This window comes from Topomyia yanbarensis, chromosome 1, assembly GCF_030247195.1.
Source record: "Topomyia yanbarensis strain Yona2022 chromosome 1, ASM3024719v1, whole genome shotgun sequence".
NCBI classification, from domain to species: Eukaryota; Metazoa; Arthropoda; class Insecta; order Diptera; family Culicidae; genus Topomyia; species Topomyia yanbarensis.
Genome location: NC_080670.1, coordinates 28,101,759 through 28,125,361, shown reverse-complemented (window position 1 = coordinate 28,125,361; position 23,603 = coordinate 28,101,759). Strand labels below are relative to the sequence as shown.

At 38.8% G+C, this 23,603-nt stretch overlaps 1 protein-coding gene across 1 annotated transcript in view; it reads left to right on the top strand.

Moving 5' to 3' along the window:
- Positions 1–674: 674 nt before the first annotated feature.
- The window catches only part of LOC131677178 (headcase protein), a 259,685-nt gene continuing 236,756 nt past the window's right edge, over positions 675–23,603 (top strand). Inside the window, exon 1 of the mRNA XM_058956873.1 lies at positions 675–3,269. Within this exon, the coding sequence (XP_058812856.1) occupies positions 2,260–3,269 (1,010 nt within the window). The 5' untranslated portion in view covers positions 675–2,259. The remainder of the gene's footprint in view (positions 3,270–23,603) is intronic.

The following is a 23,603-nucleotide window of genomic DNA, read 5'->3' as shown; positions in this document are numbered from 1 at the left end:
ATTCCAATAAAAGTCACAAAAGGCTACACACATTCGCTCCTGTACGTTTGCGGAAAAGGGAAGTAAACCTCCCACTCAGTTGTTGAACGGGAAAAATACAAACCCCCCCCCCCCCCCCATCCCATCACAACCACGACCACGACCCACACCACTCACTCTCAGTGCAATAGAACACGGACGGAGCACATAGCCAGTCAGGCAAAAGCCGATAAAGGAAGCTTCTTTCTTCCTTTGCAGCGGAAATATGAAGCAGAACCGTGAGAGAATGGCCCAAAGAGCACATACCGGCATCGCACTACAGGAACATACATATATACCGAACTGGATTGCAGTGAGAATCGATGAGTGAGAAACTCGCTCTCTCATCGAGCAGTCCGATGCGGGATGCGGTGCATCGAATTCCAAGTGTGGCAGAGAGAGAGAGTTCACCTACCGCGCACCGGCCTATGTATACATTGACGTTTTACACCGGGCAGCGTGCGTACATTGCCACGCCGCACCAGTGTGAGTGACTCGCCGCCCGCCGAGAGCGAGCGACGAGAGAACTCGGGCCATCGCATGTGCTTTATGCTGCTGTATGCCGTCGCGACGCCACTCGTTGCAAGGGCCTACTACTATAGCTATATACAGAAAGCCGCATCGATCGTAGTATTTTAGTTGCGTTTTCGCTTTTTACCGAGCAAGAACATAATCCTATACGACGCGCTATAGAATATTATTCGCCGGTCGGTACGAACCGGCAGCAGCAGCAACATTCAGTCAGAGTCGAGTCAGTGGCGTTGTTGTTTGGCAGTGACAGAGAGACCGAATGAGAGTGCACGACGCGGCGGGAAACCTGAATGGGGTGTGGTAGTGTTGTGTAAGGGACGCTAAGCAGAAGCTGCAGCAGCAGCAGAAGAAGAAGAGACACGAAGGCGAGTGTTGCCTAGTGAGAGTGTTTGTGTGCTTATGAGCTGGTGCGGTGTAACGGAGAAGGCATCAGGCTGAGAAGGAGAAGAAGACGAAGTGCCGTCCGTCGTCATACGTTCTTCCTATTCCGCGTGTTCGCTCCTGGAAAACCCGCGCGCTCTCCCCCACGTCGTCGTCGTCGACGTCGTTGTCGTCGAGAACAGGGAACAGCAGCGGCCGCCAAGTCGACAGGCTCGGTCGCAGTTTCGCTTTTGGCAGTGTGTTTTGTAGCGCTGTGCAGGAAGGAAGTGTGTTGCAGGCAAGAGCGCGCGCGAGAACAAGGCAAGGAAGAGTCTTTAACTTGGACCGTCGTTCGATTTTTCATGTGGTTGAACAGAAAGTGAAAACAGGCCTCGCGTGAAGGCCGTCAGTTGAAAGGAAAAAAAGGCCTTTTCGCCTCGACAGTTTATTAGTATCGTGTTTTTAGTCGATTACCGTTTTCGTTTTTGATCCGCTCCGTTGTTGTTTACGTAAAGTTAGAATTTTCTTCCGATTTTGACCAGACAAAATCAGGCAGAGCGAAAAAATATAAACTTGAGAAACTACTACACAGCTGTGGTGTATAGGAACAGAAACTTAAAAATAGATCTGGTTTTCCGGAGCCGTTCCTCGCAAATCAATCACACCGGACCAAGGAAGAGGGAAGTTGCAGAGCAGGGCAACAGTGTTTGAAGTGCAGGAAAAACAAATGCCAAAGTCCGACACCTCAGTGATAACGATTTTTCGCGTTTTCCTACCGTTTTTCCTTCACCGTTGAGTGTGTTCGTCGTCGTCGTCGTTTTTTTTTTTTCCTTCTTTATCATCTGTGTAAGCTCTCAGGGATCTCCAAATGGGTGATTTTTGTTCCCTTACGACGTACAACGCGATATTGGCCCAAAGTGACTGAGAGTGAGAGGAGAATTTTTTGCTGTTTTGAGTGGACGGATCCGACGAAATAAACAAAACTAGGGCAAGTGTACTTGAACTACGAATGGGAAGATTTTGATCCGTATGTTTTCCGTTCCGAAATAGATGCTTGGCAAAGTGTGAAGTGCAGGATGAAGAGTAGGGAGCTCATGTGCAAGTGACGGACAATAGAAACCAGCGAACAAACTGGAGACGTTTAGAGTGATTAGAACACAGTGGCGTCCAGTGTTCCGGATGAGCAACTGAAAAAAAAACGCGACTAGTCGAACTTAATTTCTTTTTCGAAGATTTTCTTTGATAATTAACTATCCTTCCGCGAGTGTTCCGCCCGAGTTTCCGGGGGACCTCCTAAAAGCTACGAAAATAGATACCTTAGCGTTACACCCCTACCATTCGTTGCTCCTGATGGCGCCTCGAAGAGGAACCGTAGGTCCCGGGACGACCACCCTGGACCTGTTTGGGGCTCTAGGGGATTCGGATCACGGTTTCGAAAGCTCGCAATCGGCCGATGGATCCGGTAGCGAGGGTGCCCATATGACCCGTTGCTGTGTCCCCAGTGGAGACTGTCTCAAGTGCTCACCGGTCGAGTTTGGTTCCATCAATCTGGAAGATCTGCGTGATTGCGTCCGGGTTATCTGCAACAATGACAATTGCACGATCGGTCAGTACATGCATCGGGAGTGTTTCGAGCACTGGGAAGAAGGTGTTTTGAACTATTTGAAATCCATTGGCCGGGCTCGGTCCTGGTCGGACAAGCAGCGACAGCAGAATCTCTGGACCAAGAAAGGTTACGATCTGGTGTTCAAGGCGTGCACCTGCAAGTGCGGTCGCGGTCACATCCGTAAGGATCTGGACTGGAACCCACCGACTTCTCTGTTCGCGACCCGGCTGGACGACGATTCCAACAAGAAAAAGAAGAAAAAGAACCGCCAAAACCAGAAGCCCACACTGGCAATCTCGACCAGCCCGAGCAGCCAGTCGAGCAGTTCCTCCAACAGCCCGAACTCCCACGGAACGACACCGGGTAGTCACCATCAGCAGTCGCTGCTGAATCCGCTGAAACTGGTCGATCACTTTACTACCTCATTGATGCTTAACACGACGACCAGCAGCACAATACAACAACAGCAGCAGCAACAGCAACTGCACCATCAACATCAGCAGCAGCAGCAGCAACATTCGACGGAACGAAACCGGACCAACAGTTTGTCCTCGTCCAGCAATGGGTCCAGTACCCCGCCGGCCAGTTCGGTGGCGTCCACGACTTCGGGCGGGGGCAGCGCCGGTAGCGACTGTCAGAGCATTTCGCCGGTCCATAGCGGCGGCGGGCTCGGTATCGGCGGATCGGTGGCCGCCCTGGCCAAGATGCCGCTGACCCCGAAGACCAAGGTGGAGATTTATTCCGAGAGAGTTAGGTGAGTGGTGTTTGTCGTTTTTTTTTGGTTATAAGAATTCTTATTGGAATTGGAACCGGGAAGGGTTCGCTGGTGCAGAAAAAAAGTTGATTAGTTTGTTAGAGTTGGATTATTTGTGTGACGTTGAATATTTAAAAGATTGCGAGTGTTAGAAACTCACTAACAGAAAGCACATCCAGTTAGTGCAATTGTCGTGGTGAATGTCAAAGTCAGTGACAGATTCTGATGAGACGAAGTCGAAACGAAAATCCCTGGACTTAGAAATCGTGAATAGATTTTTTGGTCGGTTTCGTCGAAGGAAATAGTTCGTAGAAAAAAGAGCCTATTTCCATAGACTAAAAAATAACTTGGACACAAATGCGCTACAGATAACCTGATTTATGATGGTCGTAATGGAAAAGTTTCTCTAGTTGGCAAAAAAATATTACAATACCTTTGATAAACGTACCAGAAGTTCAACATTTTAGAAAAAAATAAAATTGCGAAGTGATATAAGTTAAAACTTCTAAAACGAGCAATTTGTGATTGGTTATGGAAATAAGGTTTCGACTTCGTCTCATCAGAATCCGACAAGAACTTAGTGACAGAACTGAACTAGCGCCGGATTGACGTTAACTTCATAAAACGGAAACACTAACTGTATTCCTGAGGTTATTCCACAAATAATTTAGTTATAGGTTTTGTGCCCTTAATACGCTAATGTGGTTTTAAATAATTTTCTTCTTAGTGGCGAAAAATTAGGTTTTACGCAGATTTTATTTTTTTTTTAATTTTTTGACAAACATCTATGGTAACTGTAGTGAAATCAAATTTTGCTCAAAATTGGTTTAAAGTTGACTTAGAGAGCCGTTTTTGTAATTTTTTTAAAGATTTTTTTTGTATGGCTTTGGGGTGCTATTATAGTGCTTACGAAGAACTTTCTAGAAGATTGCTTTAAGCTTCCAGATAGTTCTATAAACTTTTGACTGTTTCAGAATTAGTTTTAATGTTCAATGAGTGGTTGATTGGTAATCCTCCTGGAGTGTGTACAATGTTTAGCTGGATTGCTAGAATTACTGAATGCTAGTGGAAGCTTAAAGAAAATCTTTCGAAAGGACTTTTCGAATGACCTTTTAGAAAAGTTGACAGCAAAAAAAATATTGAGAGTTTCAGTAACCTTCAGAAAATTTTGAACCTCCTATCAACTCTAGAACTTTCTTATCCTGTTTTGGCTATTTTTAAGATTTTTCAAGTTGTCGAGAATTAAGTCCGATTTAAAGGAAATAGTCTGAAATTATTTACAAATATTTTCTGTCGTTCTGTCAAACCAATTCTAATTGGGCATCTGAAAATACAGTTTAAAATAGTAAAAGATCACTTTGGGTGGAATAAAAACCTGGTGGAGTCCCCAAATGTGCACAATTTGTGACGTAGCAACTAAATTAGTTATGGATTTTGCGTTTCGACATCGTCTCATCAGAATCCGACACTAACTTTGTAACAGGAATAAGCTAGCACCGAATTGACGCCAGCTCCAAAAAAAATGAAAACACTGTTTGTGTTTTGGAGCCATTCTCCATTTTGGATAGCGGAACATAGTTTTTTTTTTTTTAAATTTTTCTCCACTAAGAAGGAATACAGCATAGAACTATAGAAACGTTTTTCGTATAGCTAGACGGAATGACATCAGTCTGCCGACTAAATTTTTGAGGATTTTACAGTGTACAAGGCTAAGAATGGGTTTCTTGTTTTTTTTTTGCACTTGTTTCTTAAAATAGGGTAGAATAAGAACTCGAATTTCGCGTGGAAACAAAATATTAAACCGAAATTAGGTGCACTAGACATCAAATCGAAATGTCTTCACATAAACCTTGTGTCCGGAAAGTCTAGACGCATAAATCTTTCTCCAAATCGATTTGAAACTTGACGAACGGCTGAGCTTCCATCAAAATCGTTCAACATTTACTCCCTCGACAGCAAAATTTTAGTGGTAAAGTCCGAGTTTGGCATTTCGGAGTATGTTCGGAAGAAAAAAAAAATGTCGAAAAATGTAGAAAAAAAATTTGATCTGGCAAGCGATTTGTAGATTTGACCGCCTAAATACCCCAATCACGATAAAAACGAGAACATCTGTTGCATTTAATAAATTTTAGTGCGTTGCGAGAATTCCTAGTAGGAAATACAATTAAATTAACATTAAAATCCGTTTTCGAACCAGAATGGCAGTAAGAAAAAAGGAAAGGCTCAAAGGAAAGGGAACAAACTCCTTAAATCCACCTGAAAAGGCTGGGAACACGTTCGTAATAAGAGAAGTGAAGTGTTGGCGCTCTAGAATTTATTGATGTCGATTGATTCTTTTGTCTCTCTATTTCTATTCATTTCACTCTTTTTTAGTTTATACAATTCCAGCAATGAAAAGGTTTCGTGTAAGACACGACCATACTGGAATTTAAGATGAAGCAGTTCTTGAGAGTTTCTGAATCGGTTAGTCCATGAAAAATAAAATCCATCGACTAATTGCCAACTGCTAACCGTGCAAACCTGTCATAGTTTTGTTGAATAGGAGATTTTCCGTATTTTAATAAGACATAACACCAACAATAAATTGTCACTCTTTAGGCTTTAGGTCATCACAAGCAACTTAAGACCGCAACATTTTACCCTTTCTCAATGATTACCTTTCGATGCCATTCTATAGCTTCATTGCTAATCAGGCCAGGAAGCTCAAGCGATAATCATATGAGGCGACTAAAATGTTGCTACTAGCTGCAGCATTAAGTTCCTGGTGATAATATTGCCAAAGAGCAAAAAATATGGAAACTATAAAATCTGTTGTGATTGATTAACCTATATGTGATCTGCAAGAGACATCAAATAAAAGGTAGCCGAATTTGAACATTTTGTCCGGAACAGTGTATCAAGTAAGAGTTCCTGCTAAGTCCTTTCAATTTCGAAGTCCTTCCCACCTTGTTAAGACTAACAATATGCAGAGAACTGAAAGTTTTAAGGTCGTCATATCTAACAAATTTAATATATGGATATGGAAATATATGGATCAGCGATTTTCAACCTGGGATCGCCTAGGGGGCCGTGAAGTAGTTATCAGGGAGTCCGCGAAGAAGATAATTTACTTTTTTGTAACAGACTGAAAATAATATTTGAATAGTACACAAAATATATGGCAAGCTGTGGGGGTCCGCTACAACCCTAGGTGCTTACAAAGGGGTTCCCGGGTCGAAGAAGGGTGAGAACCGCTGATCTAGATAGTGCTTCAAACATCTGAGAGATGCTACGAAGTTATATTAAGCTTCTAGAGATTTGCGAAAATCTTGCTGAACTGAGCGAACTCATACGAAACTCTGCAAACTCCTGAAAAATGTAGAGAAGTTTGCCACTTTTGGGGATTGTTTAAGAGAGTCGGACGTCAAGTAACTGCATGAAACTGAGTTGATGTTTCTTTCTCGCAATTCATTCAACCATTTTGAACAGTATGAGTTTTCCGTCCTCCAAATATCAAACCTTTAATGTCCAACTTTTTTCTAGTGCATAGAGGTGATCTCGAAACTATTTTTCCTTAACACTGTTAAGGGTCAAACACGAAAAACCTAAATTAAGTTCCGATGTGTTGTGTTTCAAATTCATATCTCGTCAGTAACTAGCACCAACTTGGTGTCTAGTTAGACCATCTATACTAGTACTCAGATTGGCACTAGTTAAACGCAAAAAAGATTTACCCAGTTCACACGACACACATGTGAACATCTAAAGCAACTGGCTTGTCCTGAGTGATGGCTCGGGAAGCAAGAATTTGAAGACATCTTCTAAGTAGTCACCCAGTTGGTACTAGTTACTGACGAGACGATGTGCAAATTAGTTTAATCCAATTTTTACTTTTGGAAATTAATATTCCAGAACGAAAAACCGATTTTGATCAAAGAACTACACTTCTCTTACAGTGCTAGAAGCTGCTAATTCTTTTAGCTTCCGAAGCTTAGGACAGTTACAATAGTGTTATTTGCATAGAAACGGTAGTCAAATTTAGTCTGAAGGGATAAGTTTTATTAGTTTTTTCCTGAATATTGGAAGAATGCAACCATATTTAAAAATTTGGTATTTCAGGGCTAACTGAAACTGAAGCTCGTGGCAGCACTTCTCCAGCGGATTTCAATCAGACTGATGGTGTTAACTTCAATTCTAGTACTCAAATGAAAGGTTACCTTACCAATTAAAAGGCGTACTTAGTTTTGTGTCAAAAGTTATAGCTGTGTAACAACGTTTTTGCTTATGAACAACATGGGTATGCAGGGGTTAACTACACTAATGGGACAGTAGTTTAATATTTATCCCCTAATAAATCCACCAATAGGTGGATTTATCAGCAGATAAATATTGTTTTAAATTGTAACGATTAACGAAAGATGGGTTTTTTGTCACGGCTTTCGGAAAAAAAATTAATTTTACGTCAAATGACGGACATTTCGAAGGAGTAGATCTACATCTTCAGGGCAAGAACGACTGACAAAGAAAATATTTATAGACGTTTTTGTCCTGAAGATGAAGGAATACTCTTTCGAAACGTCGGTCATTTGACACAAAATGAATATTTTTGCCAGAAATCCATGACCAAAAAACAATCTTTTATTTAGATTTGATTAGCCGATCATGTATTGAAGCTAAAAAAATTAATTTTGTTTTGTCGGTAAAATAGAGCATATTTAAATTGATACCTACAATGTCATACATTCAGGTCTTTATTAAAATTGTTTGTAATTGTCCAATTACTGCTGTGGAAATGGTATGTCTCAAAATGAGTGAAACTCAAACTTTTATCCAGTTTCATCATACGAGGAATTAAGTACTGAGTTCGTTTAATCGTATAGTGACAAAAAGTTTTACTATGCGCATCCGAGCCGCGTCACTGATTCGGACGATGTTATGATTAAAATCCTCGGATACACGTACAAAATCGAGGTATGACTACCAGTTCTTGCACCAGTTTTTATATCAACGTGTTTTATCGTAGGGACGTTTGTATGTTGCGTGTCTTAATTCGATTGCATAACCGCCGTGTTGCCAACTGCGTGGATTGTTGAATGTTCGCGCGAACCTGGATTCTGATGTTGAATTTTGAGTCAGACGAGCCCGGATTAAGTCCAAATGTGAAAGTTACGCGATATTCTCGCAGGTATTTTTCTCGTATTAGCAGAGCTATCAGAGATATTTTCGTGAGATTTGAGGTTGTTTAAACGTAAAACGAATTTTTAACAGTTTTCTGAAGGGCGTAGCTCCAGCTTTCATGTATAATTTTAGTATAGAAATATCGTCCAATTATTTTAGTTTTTCAAAGAAATAGTTAATATTATGGCATACATTACTTCAGCAAAATTCATTTGATGAAATTACATAGTGAAATCACCAAAAAATAAGTCACCAGTTTTTTTAAAACTATTGTTTAGATAGTTGTTTGTCATTAAATTTTTCTCTTGTCATAATCTCATTTAACCATTCGCACTGAGTGTTAATCACAGACGACAGAGAGGTTACTTCACCATTTGAACTCCTATGCCCATCATGATTCGAGACCAATGGCGTTACTTACCTTCCGAAGGAAGACGTGCTCTTTTCAACTCAGAAAATCTTAACTACTTCGGCTGGAATTTAACGTAGATCCACTGTGGGAGTGAAACGCAGTTATGCTTTCCACGCAATTACCGCCTTGTAATTTTTTTTCAAAGAGAATGAACAATTACTGAGATTTTTTTGTAACATCGAAGTAAATTTTCTAAAAAGTTCAGTTCTGCTTATTCATGATTTTGTCTTTGTTTTCAGTGAGAATTTAAGAATTATCTAATACTTTTATAGATTTTCAGATGCCTTTAGAATGTATTAAAATGTTTCGATTTTATAAAAATTTTCCAATATTTTTGTAAGAATTTTTAAGCCTATGTACGCTTAGAGATCTTTTTTTTTTAATTTTGGAGGGTATATTTAGGTTTAGGAAATGCTAGAAGCAAAACTTAATTGAATAATGGTTGATTTTACCCATCGAACTCATCTCATCAGTAACTGGCACCGTCTTGAACACCAAATTCGTAGGAAAGGGCGCTGACGATCGCCTGTAGAAGACATTGTGGGAAGATGAGGTGGAGGGGGGGGGGGGGTCGAATGGGTCTCACCAAGCTGTTGTGGCGTTGATCAGGAAATTGTCCAGAATTTACTTAGAGAGAGGGGGAGCAGTTAACACTGCTGGGAGAACGCAGAGTCGATTTCTGCTCGAAGTCATATCTTTTCTCAATTCCAAATGTGAAACTTTTTTTTGGAGAAGATAATGCCAGCAGACTTGTTTGTATATCACCAATATTTAAAAGCATTTGAAAAGTTTTACTCAATTTAAGCGTACCAAAGTGGTAATAACTTATAGCATAGCATAGATTATTACCAAAAATTTGACTGCTAGCGAAGTGGAATGTATATTGAAAGAAATGTGACTTTCCAAAGTTGGAAGACGATACTATCCAGTTTTATCATGTGATGCACACTGTACTGCGCAAAATCAAGAAGTTGAGAACAACACTAAACGAAACCAAACATACATTCCCTAGTTCAGTCTATTTACAACTACCGAGGTCAGCAGTTATAATATTCAATCTGTACATCTGCCCGAGCTTTGGTTTACAGAAACGCCTACATCCAGTTCCATCATGTCAACCAGACAGTGCTGCTAACTTTCAACAAATTGGCCCTTGGCAAGGAGATTCATTCTGCATAACAACCTGGAACAGGTGTTTGAGTATGACAATGTTAGACTGATGATGCCCGTGTGTATGGAAGATGATCGAATTGAAGAACGGTTACACGATCTTGCAAATTCATGTCGTCGTAGTGGCGAAGTGGAATCCGTTACGGAAGATACATAAAAAATTATTTCCCATGTATGTTTTTGTCGTGAGAATGTCATCCTACTTGAACCTACAATACGAAGTGCAATGGGCTACCAGTGCACAGAGTACGCTTAATACATAGAAAGGAACCAATTAATGTGTGACAATTCTGTCGTCGGCTGCACGTAGAAAAGTATGCAGAAGAACCATTACGAAAAATTTATCAACGGGCTACACGCACAAAATGATATCACTCCTGACACACAAACGGCTTTCCGAATTTGTGACAACAGCAAAGGCTACGTCCAGTACCTCCAAGTCAACAGCCGGTACCATCAGCATAGAAGCTGGTACCAAAATCGTTAACAAATTAAGTCCAGTTTGTCCATGTGTCAACGAAACTTTTTTGCTACAAACCAGAGCTTCTGTACTTGCGTCACGAGACATCATGCGGGACCAGTCAGTTGTGTGACATAATGTTTTCCTCTGTTTTGAATGAATATTAATGGAAATAAGTACGTACAACAATTTACATGTTATTCTAAAATTTAAAGTTGTTTATTTTATTCGTAGAACATTTACAAGAATTGCCATTTTCAGTGCAGTGCAGTTTTGATTCCATTGTAGGAAATGTGTTGCCAAGTCGGTCTGCCAGATACTGATGAGAGGAAGTTGAAACGAAAGTCCTTGATTTTCTAAAGTCATTGGTATTGTACTCTTCATACCGATTCAATTTAGCAATCTAAATAACATGAAAAATAACTCTTACTACCCAAATCAGTAACTCCGGAACGCTCCAATTTCTTCCAACCTTACACGAGTTCCGGGCCAGCATTTTTTTCCCACCAAACGTACTACGAATGACGCATTCCGCCGATAAAAATATCATAATTTGTCCTTGAAAAATCAACAAACCAGAGGAAATTACTTTCCTCATCCGCAGCCTGGATCACACGAGCCAGCGAAATTAGATATCATAATTCAATTCAATCATTTTCCATAATTTCATCTCACGCATCCGCTCGCTTTCCTCTGGAAATCGGCCGCGTGGTGGCAGGCTTGTATTTTTCCTAACATACTTAGCCTGTTTGGGAAATTTTTCCCATCCTAAAAGAAGCACGGAAAAATTTGACTACCGAAGGTCACCACCCCTTCCAGTACCGCCACCCTATTCCTCATACTGAGCGCGACCGCTTTTTCCCGTGACAATTATTCCGATAGGGCACCAATCTAAGTAATTTTAATCACTCATTCACTCAATTCCACTCGACTCTCGACACTCGGCGCGTTAACAACGACGACGACGACGAAAGTGACACTCACTTATCCACTCTCCACGGTGGCAACTCGGCACTCTCCTCGGCACGGCACGATGGTGGCTTGGGGGTGCAAACCAATTTTTGTCCCGTCTCGGAGTTTTGCTACCCTTGAACTTGAGATTTCGGGTATCATTCAACCGCCCGAAGCACGGTGTGTTGTGCCACTTTTCCATCCATCCACCGGCTCCGGGTTCGAAGGGTTCGCTGGTGGTGAGGGATGGAATTTGTGTGCATTCGGCAGATTAGATTTTTACCGTGTGCGGAGAGATCAGAAATGATTTGGTTGATGAGAGGGAGGGGAAAGACGGGAAATGAAAGTGGAAAAAAAATCATTTTGTCACGAATTCCAACTTGAACATTTCAAAAAACCACTGGCAGTCGGAGTTTTGTTGGAACATCAGCGTTCTGTCAACTACCGGTCGTGTTGACAGCTGCCAAACAATCAGAATCCGTGTGGTTTTTTGCAGTTCTTTGTTCGTAGCAGGCGGTGCCATCGATTGAATACTAATTCGCCAAACAAACTGCTATCGAGCCTAGGCATCGAAAGTAGGAAAAGTTGAGCCACTTTCCTACTGCCCTTCCTAGGTCCATTCATTCGTCCGTCCGTCTTATTTGATTCATAACAACCTCCCCCAATTCCGAAGGACAAAGAACCGAGTTTTTACCACTTTCAACGTCACCCCGCACCAACCGAACACATATCCGTTTCCCGATAGGGATGCAAAGCGAAAAGTCTTTTCTCTGTTTATACGGTAAGTTTCCTATTTTTTCCCGCATCCACCAAAATGGGCCTGCCGAAAGGATTTGACTGTCGATGACGAGGAAGAGGACGACGATGACGACGGGGGTCGGACGAAGTGATAAAATTTTATCTTCCAATCTTCTTCCCGGCGGCCTGTTGCCGCCTAGGCACTCTCGGACAGTATCTAGTGTCTAGTAGTAGTGCCGGCAGCAACAGGGGGCCATCTCCGGTTTCAAGGTCAGTTCGTTGATTTCCCTTTCTCTCTCTCTCTCTCTAGCCACTCCCGGATGCGCCCCCGTATGTTTCCGCGCGTTCTTCTTCCTGTAGCCAATTTTGTCCAATACAGATAGTGTTTCGAGATTTCGATGGGAATAAGTTCCTCTGGTTTTATGGGGTTGTTAGTCGGCAGACTGGCGAGCTGAGTGCGAAATGTGGGTCTTTGGGGCGATCCTTTGTTTCGGAGTGCTCGTAAAGTTGTCAAGGGCTATTTTGGGGAGTGGGCTTACGGGCGAGCGGTCGGTGGTATTCGATGGCTCTTTGTGTGATGTTGGGTGAGATTGAACGCAGTTATTATTTAATTTGAAGCTGGAAAGGTCGCTTTGTCAAGCAAGAGTAGCATAAAAGGATAATTTTGTCCCCATTTCACTGGTCTAAGATTCTTGGTCAGGTTCCATTCCGAACGGTACTTGCATTCGATTTTCAGTCCTGTTAAAATTTTAGTTTACCCCTTCTTAACTTAAAACTACTTCGATGAGAGCCCTGAAAAAGGTCTACATTTGCATGGGTAGAAACGTCAAGATAACCGTAAAGTCAATCGATATTTTGAAAGACATCCTTATGACTTAGGATAAGTCTTGGTAGTGCAGCCAAAGCGATTACTCGTCCTCTTCGCCAACATTTCGACATTTGGTTTGGATATTCTTATGTTCACGTGAATTTTTTTCCTGATTATAGAAGTTTTAACCTTGAAGCCATTCCACTCTTTTAGGGTTAGAAAAATCTTTTATCTTATGAGCAGAGTTGGGAATTAAACCCAGGTGAGCCGCGTACAAGGCAATCGATTTACCAAATAAACGCTATGATTGCTCCCGAAAAATACCCAAACCAGGTGGTCGAAACGTTGTCGAAGATGACAAATAATCGACACATGTTTGCGTAACTATCAGACGAAGCCATTTAATTTTATGTTGTAATATCCTTAGATTCCTAGAACGTCAAATAATTTCTGCGGACTTCGAATCACTTCTACCACATTTAGGAAAGTCTAAAAAATCAAATATATTTTTAATCAAACTCAGCATACCTCTATGAAATTCAAGGGGGGCTTCAAACGAGGTGCTGGCATATTCTATCCAACTCATGGTAGTTCTGAGATTTTCAGAAATGTTTCCAGAACTTGCAGAAAATCTAAAAGAATCTCAAGAATCTATAGGAAGTTATATAAGCTTCAAAAATATTCTAGGAAGTCCTACAATTAATGGCGATATCTACGATATTAACGAAATTTTTCGATCTTCAAAGGAGATACTACGAATGTTACAAAAATTGATACGTTACGAACTCGAAGTAGTTCTTTGAAATCCGTGGGTATTCTTCTAGAAAGCTCAGCAAATTTGGGAATATTCAGACGAAAAAAAAACTCAAAAATTTTATGCGAAATTTGTAGACCTGTTACTACACTAAATAAGTTTTGTAAAGTACCACAAAGTTAATGGAAATTGGTTGCCAAGTCGGTCTGCCAGATACTGATGAGAAGTTTATGGAAGTGTCTAAGTAGTAGGGTGGCAGTTATTTTTGCAATGTTGTAATTTTGTCCATGACCGGTCAAAAATGAATCGAGGTATCAAATAAAAATTGGACGAAATTTGAGCGAAATTGAACCGTTTATATAAGAGTTACATTATTTTTTCGAACGCTTTATATGAAAATTCGTAACTTTTTTCAAAGTTATCGAAAAATTTCGAAACTTGGACACATTTTGAGTCCGAGTTCACTAGAAAATGTTACAAATCAATATTTTTATGAATGAAAGAAAAAAAGCTTTTGTTTTTAAAAATCCGGAAATTTGAGTATTTTTAATGCAATATTTTTCAAAAAACTTTTCTTTTGAAATCCATCATCTGCTCAATTTCTACCAAGTTTATACTTTTTACGATTTTCGAAAAAACATGAAAAAATACATGTAATTTCCATAAAAAATGTCACTCGCTTTGGGGCATGATTTCGCTTAAAATTTTGCCCAATTTTTTTGTTGATGCCTTGAATCATGTTTTGACTGGCGATGGACAAAATCCCAACACCACAAAAATAGCTGGCACCCTAGTAAGTAATTATACTTTTAGCTCCATGGTAAAAAGTATTTTAAAACAAAAATTAGGATTCGATAGTATAGCTGTACTCTTTACTATAGAAATACATGTTGACTCCAGCAAATGAATGTAATCTTCGGTTCATTGAGCACTATTCGCAATCAAATATGTCGGCAAAACTGTTGCCGAATTTGTGTCCGGAAACGAAAATATTAAAATTTCAGCGAATTTTCGCTCTTAAAATGATTGTCATAGAACATGTCTGAATAAACAAAAAAAAATTCGAATTGGATGATCCTGGGGAAAGCCACTACTATGTTAACCGAAACTTGCAATTTTGGAAAATTTTCCTCCGCAGTCGCGTCGCATATTCAACGAATCAACGTTCTAGGGATGAGAATTTGAATGGGTTGAAATTGAATACTTCTGACGATTTAATTCCAATTTTTGATGGACTTCGAACGTTACTAGCTTCTATTGTACTGAACGAAACTATTCATCTTTTGCACTATTTAATCGGAAAAATATTCTACAATTTTATTTGAAATTAATTTTAAGGTACTGGCATTAGTAACGAAAAACCTAATTTTCAAAAAAAAAAGTCGAAACCACCGCGAAAAAGTGAAAAAACTTCCTGCCTGTCATGAGCCGAGTCGTCATCAGCCGAATACCGAAATTTTGTGCAAATATTCCTGCTTAAGCAAATTTTGACACAATTCTCGACCTTGAAAAAAATACCCCAGATTGATATTGATCTGAATAGAGATAAAAGTTTCGTATTCGATGACCCTGGAGAATGCCACTACAATGTTAACCGAAACATCCGACGATAGAAAATTTCACACTGAACTAGCGGATTAACGAAGTAAGCCTTGGTAATTGCAGGGCAAGTCCTACGATCCTACCGATAACGAAGGATCCTACCTGTCTGGGGCTCGGATTATTTTTGTTGCTTTCAAAAAAAAACCGTTATTCCTATGACATAGGATATTGGGGCAATTTTTTTTGTTTCATTAAATTACATCATAAAATGACCACGAATGAATCACTAGCTGGTTTATTTATTGTTTACCTGAGCGAATTTTCATGATTTCAGACACCATACAACCCCTTGAAAGGACCATTAAGATGGTCCGTACCAAGTTTAACTACCATAAAATGGTCTCAAAAACGCATAAATGCGCCAAAATATTATTTTTATATGGGATCTACGGGACCATGGTGATGGTGTTTTCATGGGTTGATCCCATTTAAAACACCGTCAAAACACCGCGCAGTGGGGATGAAATTAGACCGTGACTGTCCCCCACAGCCTCGGTCTAATTTCATCCCCACTGCGCGGTGTTTTGATAATGTTTTAAATGGGATCAACCCCCCTATTACGGGGATTTTCGTTTGCTCGGGTAGATAGCTGTTTGTCGTGAGCTTCTAAAGCATTAACAACTACGCACAATACCTACTTATTTGAAAGCTATCAATTTTTCAGCCCAACACAATTTTGCGAAAACTTACGATAAGAAATCGAAATTTTAAAAATCTGCAAATGGAGGCGCGTGGTTGATTGATAATTTAATAATTATTTTATAGCTAGAGTAATGATAAAGAGGCATCCAAATAATATTAAGATAATGATCTATGACGTTTATACTAGTGAACAAAAGAAGGAAGTCGACTGGAAAGAGTAGTTACTTAGATGGTGATAGTGTCCATTCAATTTGTTTAAAATTTAGAAAATGTTTCATCCTGTTGTTGTAGCGTAGTAGGTAAATCGATTGCCTTGTACGCAGCGCATCTGGGTTCGAATCCCGACCCCGCACATAGGGGTAGAAATTTTTCATAAGAGATTTTTCTAACCTTCTTATTTCTTCTTTCGAAGTAAACCTCTATAATAGAAATAAAAAAAACCTGTTGACATATGCCATTAAATGTTTCTGGACTTATTTCTTCTTTCGAAGTAACTGCCCAATTTAAATGATAGGGAAAGTACAAATCGGAATATTTTCAAACGAATTTTAGTTTATTCGTTATTGAACTCGCACATGAAGCCCTCGAAAAGCATGTCAAGAATAACCCCGAAGAGCTTAAGAATTCGACGCTATTCAATAATTAAGAGAAAAAAACAATCATTTTGAAGTACAATAATGAAATGGAAATTTATTCTTTTCAATATCATAAATATATGCAGTGCAAAATTAACATAACAAGTATGCACCGTAACGGTAAAATTATTTTTGAGCCACCCTAATTAGTGGAATTTTTTACATTTTAACACTCGGAATACCAAGGGGGTAAAAAGTTACGCGGACTACCAAGGGGGTCTAAAAAAATGGGAACGCTTACTTTGACCGGTCATATCTCAGCCGTTACATAATCGATTTTAAATCTGTCTTCACCAATAGAAAGATATGTCTTTTGTGAATACGTCAAATTAAAAAATAGAAGAATAGAGCTGTCTACCGTAAGTTACAGTAAAAAGAGTATAACAAAGTCAGTGAGAAAAAAAATGGGAACGCTTCTTTGACTTGCCATATCTTAGCTGTTTGCTCACCAATTTTAATTCTTTCTTCACCATTGGATAGGTAAATGTTTTATAAAAACAGTGAACAAAGAATGATGGAAATCAAATTTGTGTATCTGAAGTAATTGTAAAAACAGTAATTGAGAGTCAGTACAGACGAAATGAGTTTTTCTGTTCAAACAATCGTATCACGACCGTTTGTCAACCAATTTCAATTTTCCTTACACCAATGCAATCCTTAGAGCTTCTAGACTTGTAATATATGCAATAAATAGTAGATTTTCAAAAATTACTATACTTTTTAGAGTTTTTAGGAGATAGGATTTTTACAATGTACGTGGCATACGGTTGATTGAAATTCTTTGCGACTTGTTAGTTTTACGGTTTGAAAATTACCTGTTTACTCAATAGTTCTACATATTACACATGGATATTATTATATCAAAATGATTGCACGAACGTGGAGAAACACATTATCGTATGTAAGTTACTAAATAATAGAGTGTGTTAGGACGATTCAGTAAATACGAAGAAGTTCAGAATTTTAAAATATTCGTCATATAACTTTAAATTTGAAGCGATGACCTATACATTTTGATACACCAGTCGATTGTAATTGATGGCGGCTACAATTTCTGAAAAAACACATTTTTATATTTTCTCAAAAAATAGCCAAAAGTACGTAGAAGTACAGAAATTCTATTTAGTTGACAAATAACGTCGAGTTCAAAGTGATGGCCTATACCTTTTTATATACCAATCGATTAAAATTGATTTTGGTTACAATTTCTGGAAGAACGATTTTTATATTTTCTCAAAAATAGACAAAAGTACGTAGAACTACAGTAATTTCATTTAGTTGACAAATAGCTTCAAGTATTCAAAGCTATCACCTATGCAATTTATACACCAATCGATTGTAATTGATTTTGGCTACAATTTCTGAAAGAACATATTTTTATATTTTCTAAAAAAATAGCCAAAAATACGTATAAGCACAGAAATTTCAATTAGTGGGTAAATAACGTCGAATTTTAAGGGATGATTTATACTTTTTTATACACCAATCGATTGTAATTAATGGTGGCTACAATTTCTGAAACAACATTTATATTTTCTCAAAAAATAGACAAAATACGTAGAAGTACGGAAATTTGATTTAGTTGGCAAATAAGGTCAAATTCAAAGTGATGACTACACTTTTATATATACCAATCGATTGTAATTGATTTCGGCTACAATTGTAGCAAGATAAACTTTTTATATTTGCTTAAAAAACGACAAAAATACGTAGAAGTACAGAAATTTCGTTTGATTGACAAATAACTGCAAATTAAAAGGGATGACCTACACTATTTATACACCAATCTATTGTAATTGATGGCGGCTACAATTTCTGATAGAACAATTGTTTATATTTTCTCAAAAATTAGCCAAAAATACGTAGAAGTACGGAAATTTGTAGTTATGTGCCAATCAGACGAAATTTCTGTACTTCTACGAATTTTTGTCGTTTTTTTTGGGAACATATGAAAAGTTTATCTTGCAACAATTGTATATATATATATATATATATATATATATATATATATATATATATATATATATATATATATATATATATATATATATATATATATATATATATATATATATATATATATATATATATATATACAAAAGTGTAGGCCATCACTTTGAATTTGACCTTATTTGCCAACTACATCAAATTTCCGTACTTCTACGTATTTTGTCTATTTTTTGAGAAAATATAAAAATGTGTTTCTTTCAAAAATTGTAGCCGCCATCAATTACAATCGATTGGTGTATAAAAAAGTATAAATCATCCCTTAGAATTCGTCGTTATTTGCCCACTAATTGAAATTTCTGTACTTGTTCGTATTTTTGGCTATTTTTTGAGAATATATAAAAATTTGTTCCTTAAGAAATTGTAGCCAAAATCAATTACAATCGATTGGTGTATAAATGGAATGGGTGATAGCTTTGAATACTTGAAGCTATTTGTCAACTAAATGAAATTACTGTAGTTCTACGTACTTTTGTCTATTTTTTGAGAAAATATAAAAATGCGTTTTTTCAGAAATTGTAGCCGCCATCAATTACAATCGACTGGTGTATCAAAATGTATAGGTCATTGCTTCAAATTTAAAGTTATATGACGAATATTTTAAAATTCTGAACTTCTTCGTATTTACTGAATCGTCCTAACACACTCTATTATTTAGTAACTTACATACAATAATGTGTTTCTCCACGTCCGTGCAAACATTTTGATATAATAATATCCATGTATAATATGTAGAACTATTGAGTAAACAGGTAATTTTCAAACCGTAAAACTAACAAGTCGCAAAGAATTTCAATCAACCGTATGCCACGTACATTGTAAAAATCCTATCTCCTAAAAACTCTAAAAAGTATAGTAATTTTTGAAAATCTACTATTTATTGCATATATTACAAGTCTAGAAGCTCTAAGGATTGCATTGGTGTAAGGAAAATTGAAATTGGTTGACAAACGGTCGTGATACGATTGTTTGAACAGAAAAACTCATTTCGTCTGTACTGACTCTCAATTACTGTTTTTACAATTACTTCAGATACACAAATTTGATTTCCATCATTCTTTGTTCACTGTTTTTATAAAACATTTACCTATCCAATGGTGAAGAAAGAATTAAAATTGGTGAGCAAACAGCTAAGATATGGCAAGTCAAAGAAGCGTTCCCATTTTTTTCTCACTGACTTTGTTATACTCTTTTTACTGTAACTTACGGTAGACAACTCTATTATTCAATTTTTTAATTTGACGTGTTCATAAAAGATGTATATATTTGGTTTATATTGGTGAAGACAGATTTAAAATCGATTATGTAACAGCTGAGATATGACCGGTCAAAGTAAGCGTTCCCATTTTTTTACCCCCTTGGTATTCCGAGTGTTAATACGAAAACAGCGTACAAACATTATTATGCAACGTTCAAGCATTATTATTAAAAATAACCGTTACGTAAAAATAATTATTTTTGAGCCACCCTAATGATTGAGATCATTTTCTAATAATTTGTAAAATTAAAAACAAATCCAGCGCACAAAAATAAGTTTTGAAATAATTTATGAACGGTTACATTAAAAAAATATTTTTGAGCCACTCTAATGGGAAAACTTTTTTCTTTGACATGTTTTAATATCAATAGCGAATCCAACCACAAACATTATTTTTAAAATAATTTAGAAACTGCTCCGACAAATTTTTTTTTGAGTCACCCCAATGAATATATTTTAATATCAAAAACGAATTCAGTGTACAAAAATTACATGAATCCATCTTATTTGAACCGAGACTACAAAGTTTTGACTTAAGTCTATCTTTTGTTCTAAGTCGAGCCACTGTGCACTGCTCTAATTCCAGGCTTCAAATGGGCAGAACGATAATTAAAATAGGGTTAGCATGCACTCAATAGGCTAATCGAAGTAAAATAGTTTCATTTTTTTTAAAAATCTGGGATAAACAAGGGTGATGGATTTCAAAAATAATAGTTAACTGCATCATCATTCGTAGTTAGCTGTTTGAAGGCAACGGAGCTTCTGCTCCGGGACGGTACATCAAGACCGATATATTGAGAGGAGAGTATTCAGGGGCTACGATCTGACTGGTGGATTCTCCGTTGATATGGTGAAAAAATGAGTTTGTTCTATTACATGTCAAGCTGATAGTTAACGACTTATTGACGTATGTTCGGAAACCCTTTTTAGGGCCATCGTACCAGTATCTAAAAGGGCATTTTTCAAAATGTTCCTTTGTCAATAACTACAATAAATTTCGATGATTGACGTATTGCACACTCTTTCAGAAGCACTTGAAAATGAACTGTCAAAATGGCTTCCGTAAAATCTCTGACATACCCCCAGCTCCGAGAATAACATGATTTTTGACCTACCTCGCAAATAGTGTAGTACACTTTCTGATATAAATTTATTCTATGTAATAAGAAAAATAAGGTAAATTTTAAATCACGGCAAAGCTCAAATCGCAGTAAACGATTTTAATTAGGGAATTACAACTACCTCTAGAGAGCAATTTTTAAATACCCTTCATAGGAAATGATTAGATGTCACGGCCTAGCGGGTAATAATTTTTGGCAAATTCAGATGTAAATTTCACTTCCGGAAACATTAGGAGAAACTAAATCTGTTTGAATTTAAAATCTTGATGACCCTGGTGAAGGCAGGCATAATGTGAACCGAGACGTCAAACTTAAGAAATTTTCGTCTGCCTCTCTGGACGAAATTTTCTTTTATTTGACACACTGGCGATGAAAAATTTAATATTTTTCCTCTATGAAGATCTATATGTAAATCGGGTTTGCTGTGTGTCAAATCATGTCAAAAAATTACGAATTTCAGCCCTTTTTATTTTTAATGGCAATTTTTATTCGACAGCAGATTCCAACAATAAACCGATTTAGGCTCAAAACACAAACCGCTCACAGCGGTAACTCAGCAATCCCCCCAACCTACCGAAACCTCATCACCAACCGACTCGCACCAATCAGGTGAAGACCTTCTTCACGCGACTCGATAACTACTGGCTCTGAGCGGACGCTCCACAGACGCACCAGCTCAGTCGCCGTGGACAGTAGGCGCGGTAGCAGGCGGGGAATGGTTCGCATCCCCATAAAAGGAACGAACCGGTTTTCATCCACCTACATTCAAAACGGAGGTCGTCAACAAAACTGAGTGCATACTGTCGATCGATTGCATTCATCACTGCATGCTGCTGCTGCTACGTTGAAGGACCACCCTGTTGCGCTTGTTGACAGCGAGTCCAGTCGTCGTCGTAGCAACAGCAAAATCAGCATCGGGGTTAATTTAAAATTCAATTGCAGAGTGCCATGTTTTCATTGGCTTCAACCCGTACTGCCGTTTTGGCTAGGCGTGATGGACGGGAATGCAGTGCTTGGTATCGACGGTAAGCAGATGCAATCCAGATAAGAGGGGGGGGGGCAGAACCTCGGAAGCGACTGCATAGCGGTATACTGGGATGCAGTGGAGCATGCATGCGGTTGAGTGTGCTGGGGTTGGTTGGATGATCGCGACGAGCATAAAATCAAGGCCACAATGTACAATGATGATGACGACGACGCTGGTGGTGGTGGTGTAGAGTCGGAGTCAGTCAGTCAGTGAGGCAGACGATGCCGCCCGTCGGCGTGTTCAAGTGGTCTACACCACCGCCCGGAGGCCTCTAGGAGTCTAGCGCTGATTCCGCCGTCACGGTGGCTGACTTCGCGGGCTGCATCCCATTGCACATTGCACTGAACTTTTTTTTTACCCGACGGACGGAGGCGTGCATATTTTATGTTCGTTCATTTTTCCTCTTGGGATTCGTCGGTAGGTCTGCGCGAGTCCGGGGTAAGGAAAAGGGCATATCTCAATCAGTCAGTTTCGGTTGGCGTAGGTAATCAATAACGAACAATTTCGCGTTGCCCGTGGAAACAGGGAAAGACATTCGGTGCCCAGTTTTTCTCAAATTTTCCGGTCTGTCTGCTACCGAGAATAAACTTTGAGCAAACAAATCGAAGTAATGAAGGGGGGAGGTGTAGCATCCATCACAGCGGAAGGTGTGGCGGGGTGTGCTGTCCAATCAAGATTCATCGTAAATAGAAGAAATTTTATTTATTGAATGAAACTCGTAGTCGCCATCTTCGTATCCGCCATCACCGCGAATCAATAGGAGAGTTTTCCGGGCGACAGTTCCTCCCGGCGAAACCTCGCCGAAACCACCGGGTACCGGAGTTACGCGCCCTGTTTCAACGCAAAAGTTGATATGTTTGTTTTTTTTGTGGGTCGCGTCGCTCACCAGCGTCGTCGCGACGCACCGGTAGGAGAAATGATGAAAAAGTACCGAAATTGTATCCGGCTGAAAGTTGGTCTTCTGGTCGTGTAGTTTCGCTCAAGACGATGATGGGGGTGGTTTTGATGACTGATGCAGACAAAGACTTGACAGGCTTAGGCTTGTTGACATGTAGATCAGTGTCAGGAAGCCGTCAGAGCAGTCGCAAGCAGGTCGCTTCAGTTGATGGGTTCATTCGCGATTGCGTTTCGATTTGTGTGTTAGCTTTTGTGTGGAAGCCTAAAAATAATTAGGTTTCCTGGAAAGCATTTTCGAAGCCCTCCCGTCTCAGTTGGTTCTTGAATGATGATACTAGATAATCAAATGATTCTAGACAATTTGTGAGTGAACTTTGGATGCATTTCAAATGGGGAGAAATAATTATTTGGTTTTAAACAACAGATTTGTCAACTTTTTCTAAGAAAAGCCCCTGAGAAAAGACCTCCTTCACATAAGCCGAAACGTCAATTTCTGAACCTTGTATAATATAGTATTTTTCTTATGGAGAAAACTACGCATATACCTCCCAGCAGAAACCACGTTTTTCATCAGCAAACAGAACTTCTCTGCCTGCGAGACATCATTTGGTCGGTGTTAAGTCAGACCGGACTAAGTGACAATATATTGATTTCGAGAAAAACGAGTTTGAAGTTTGTATCGCAGCATCCTTTAA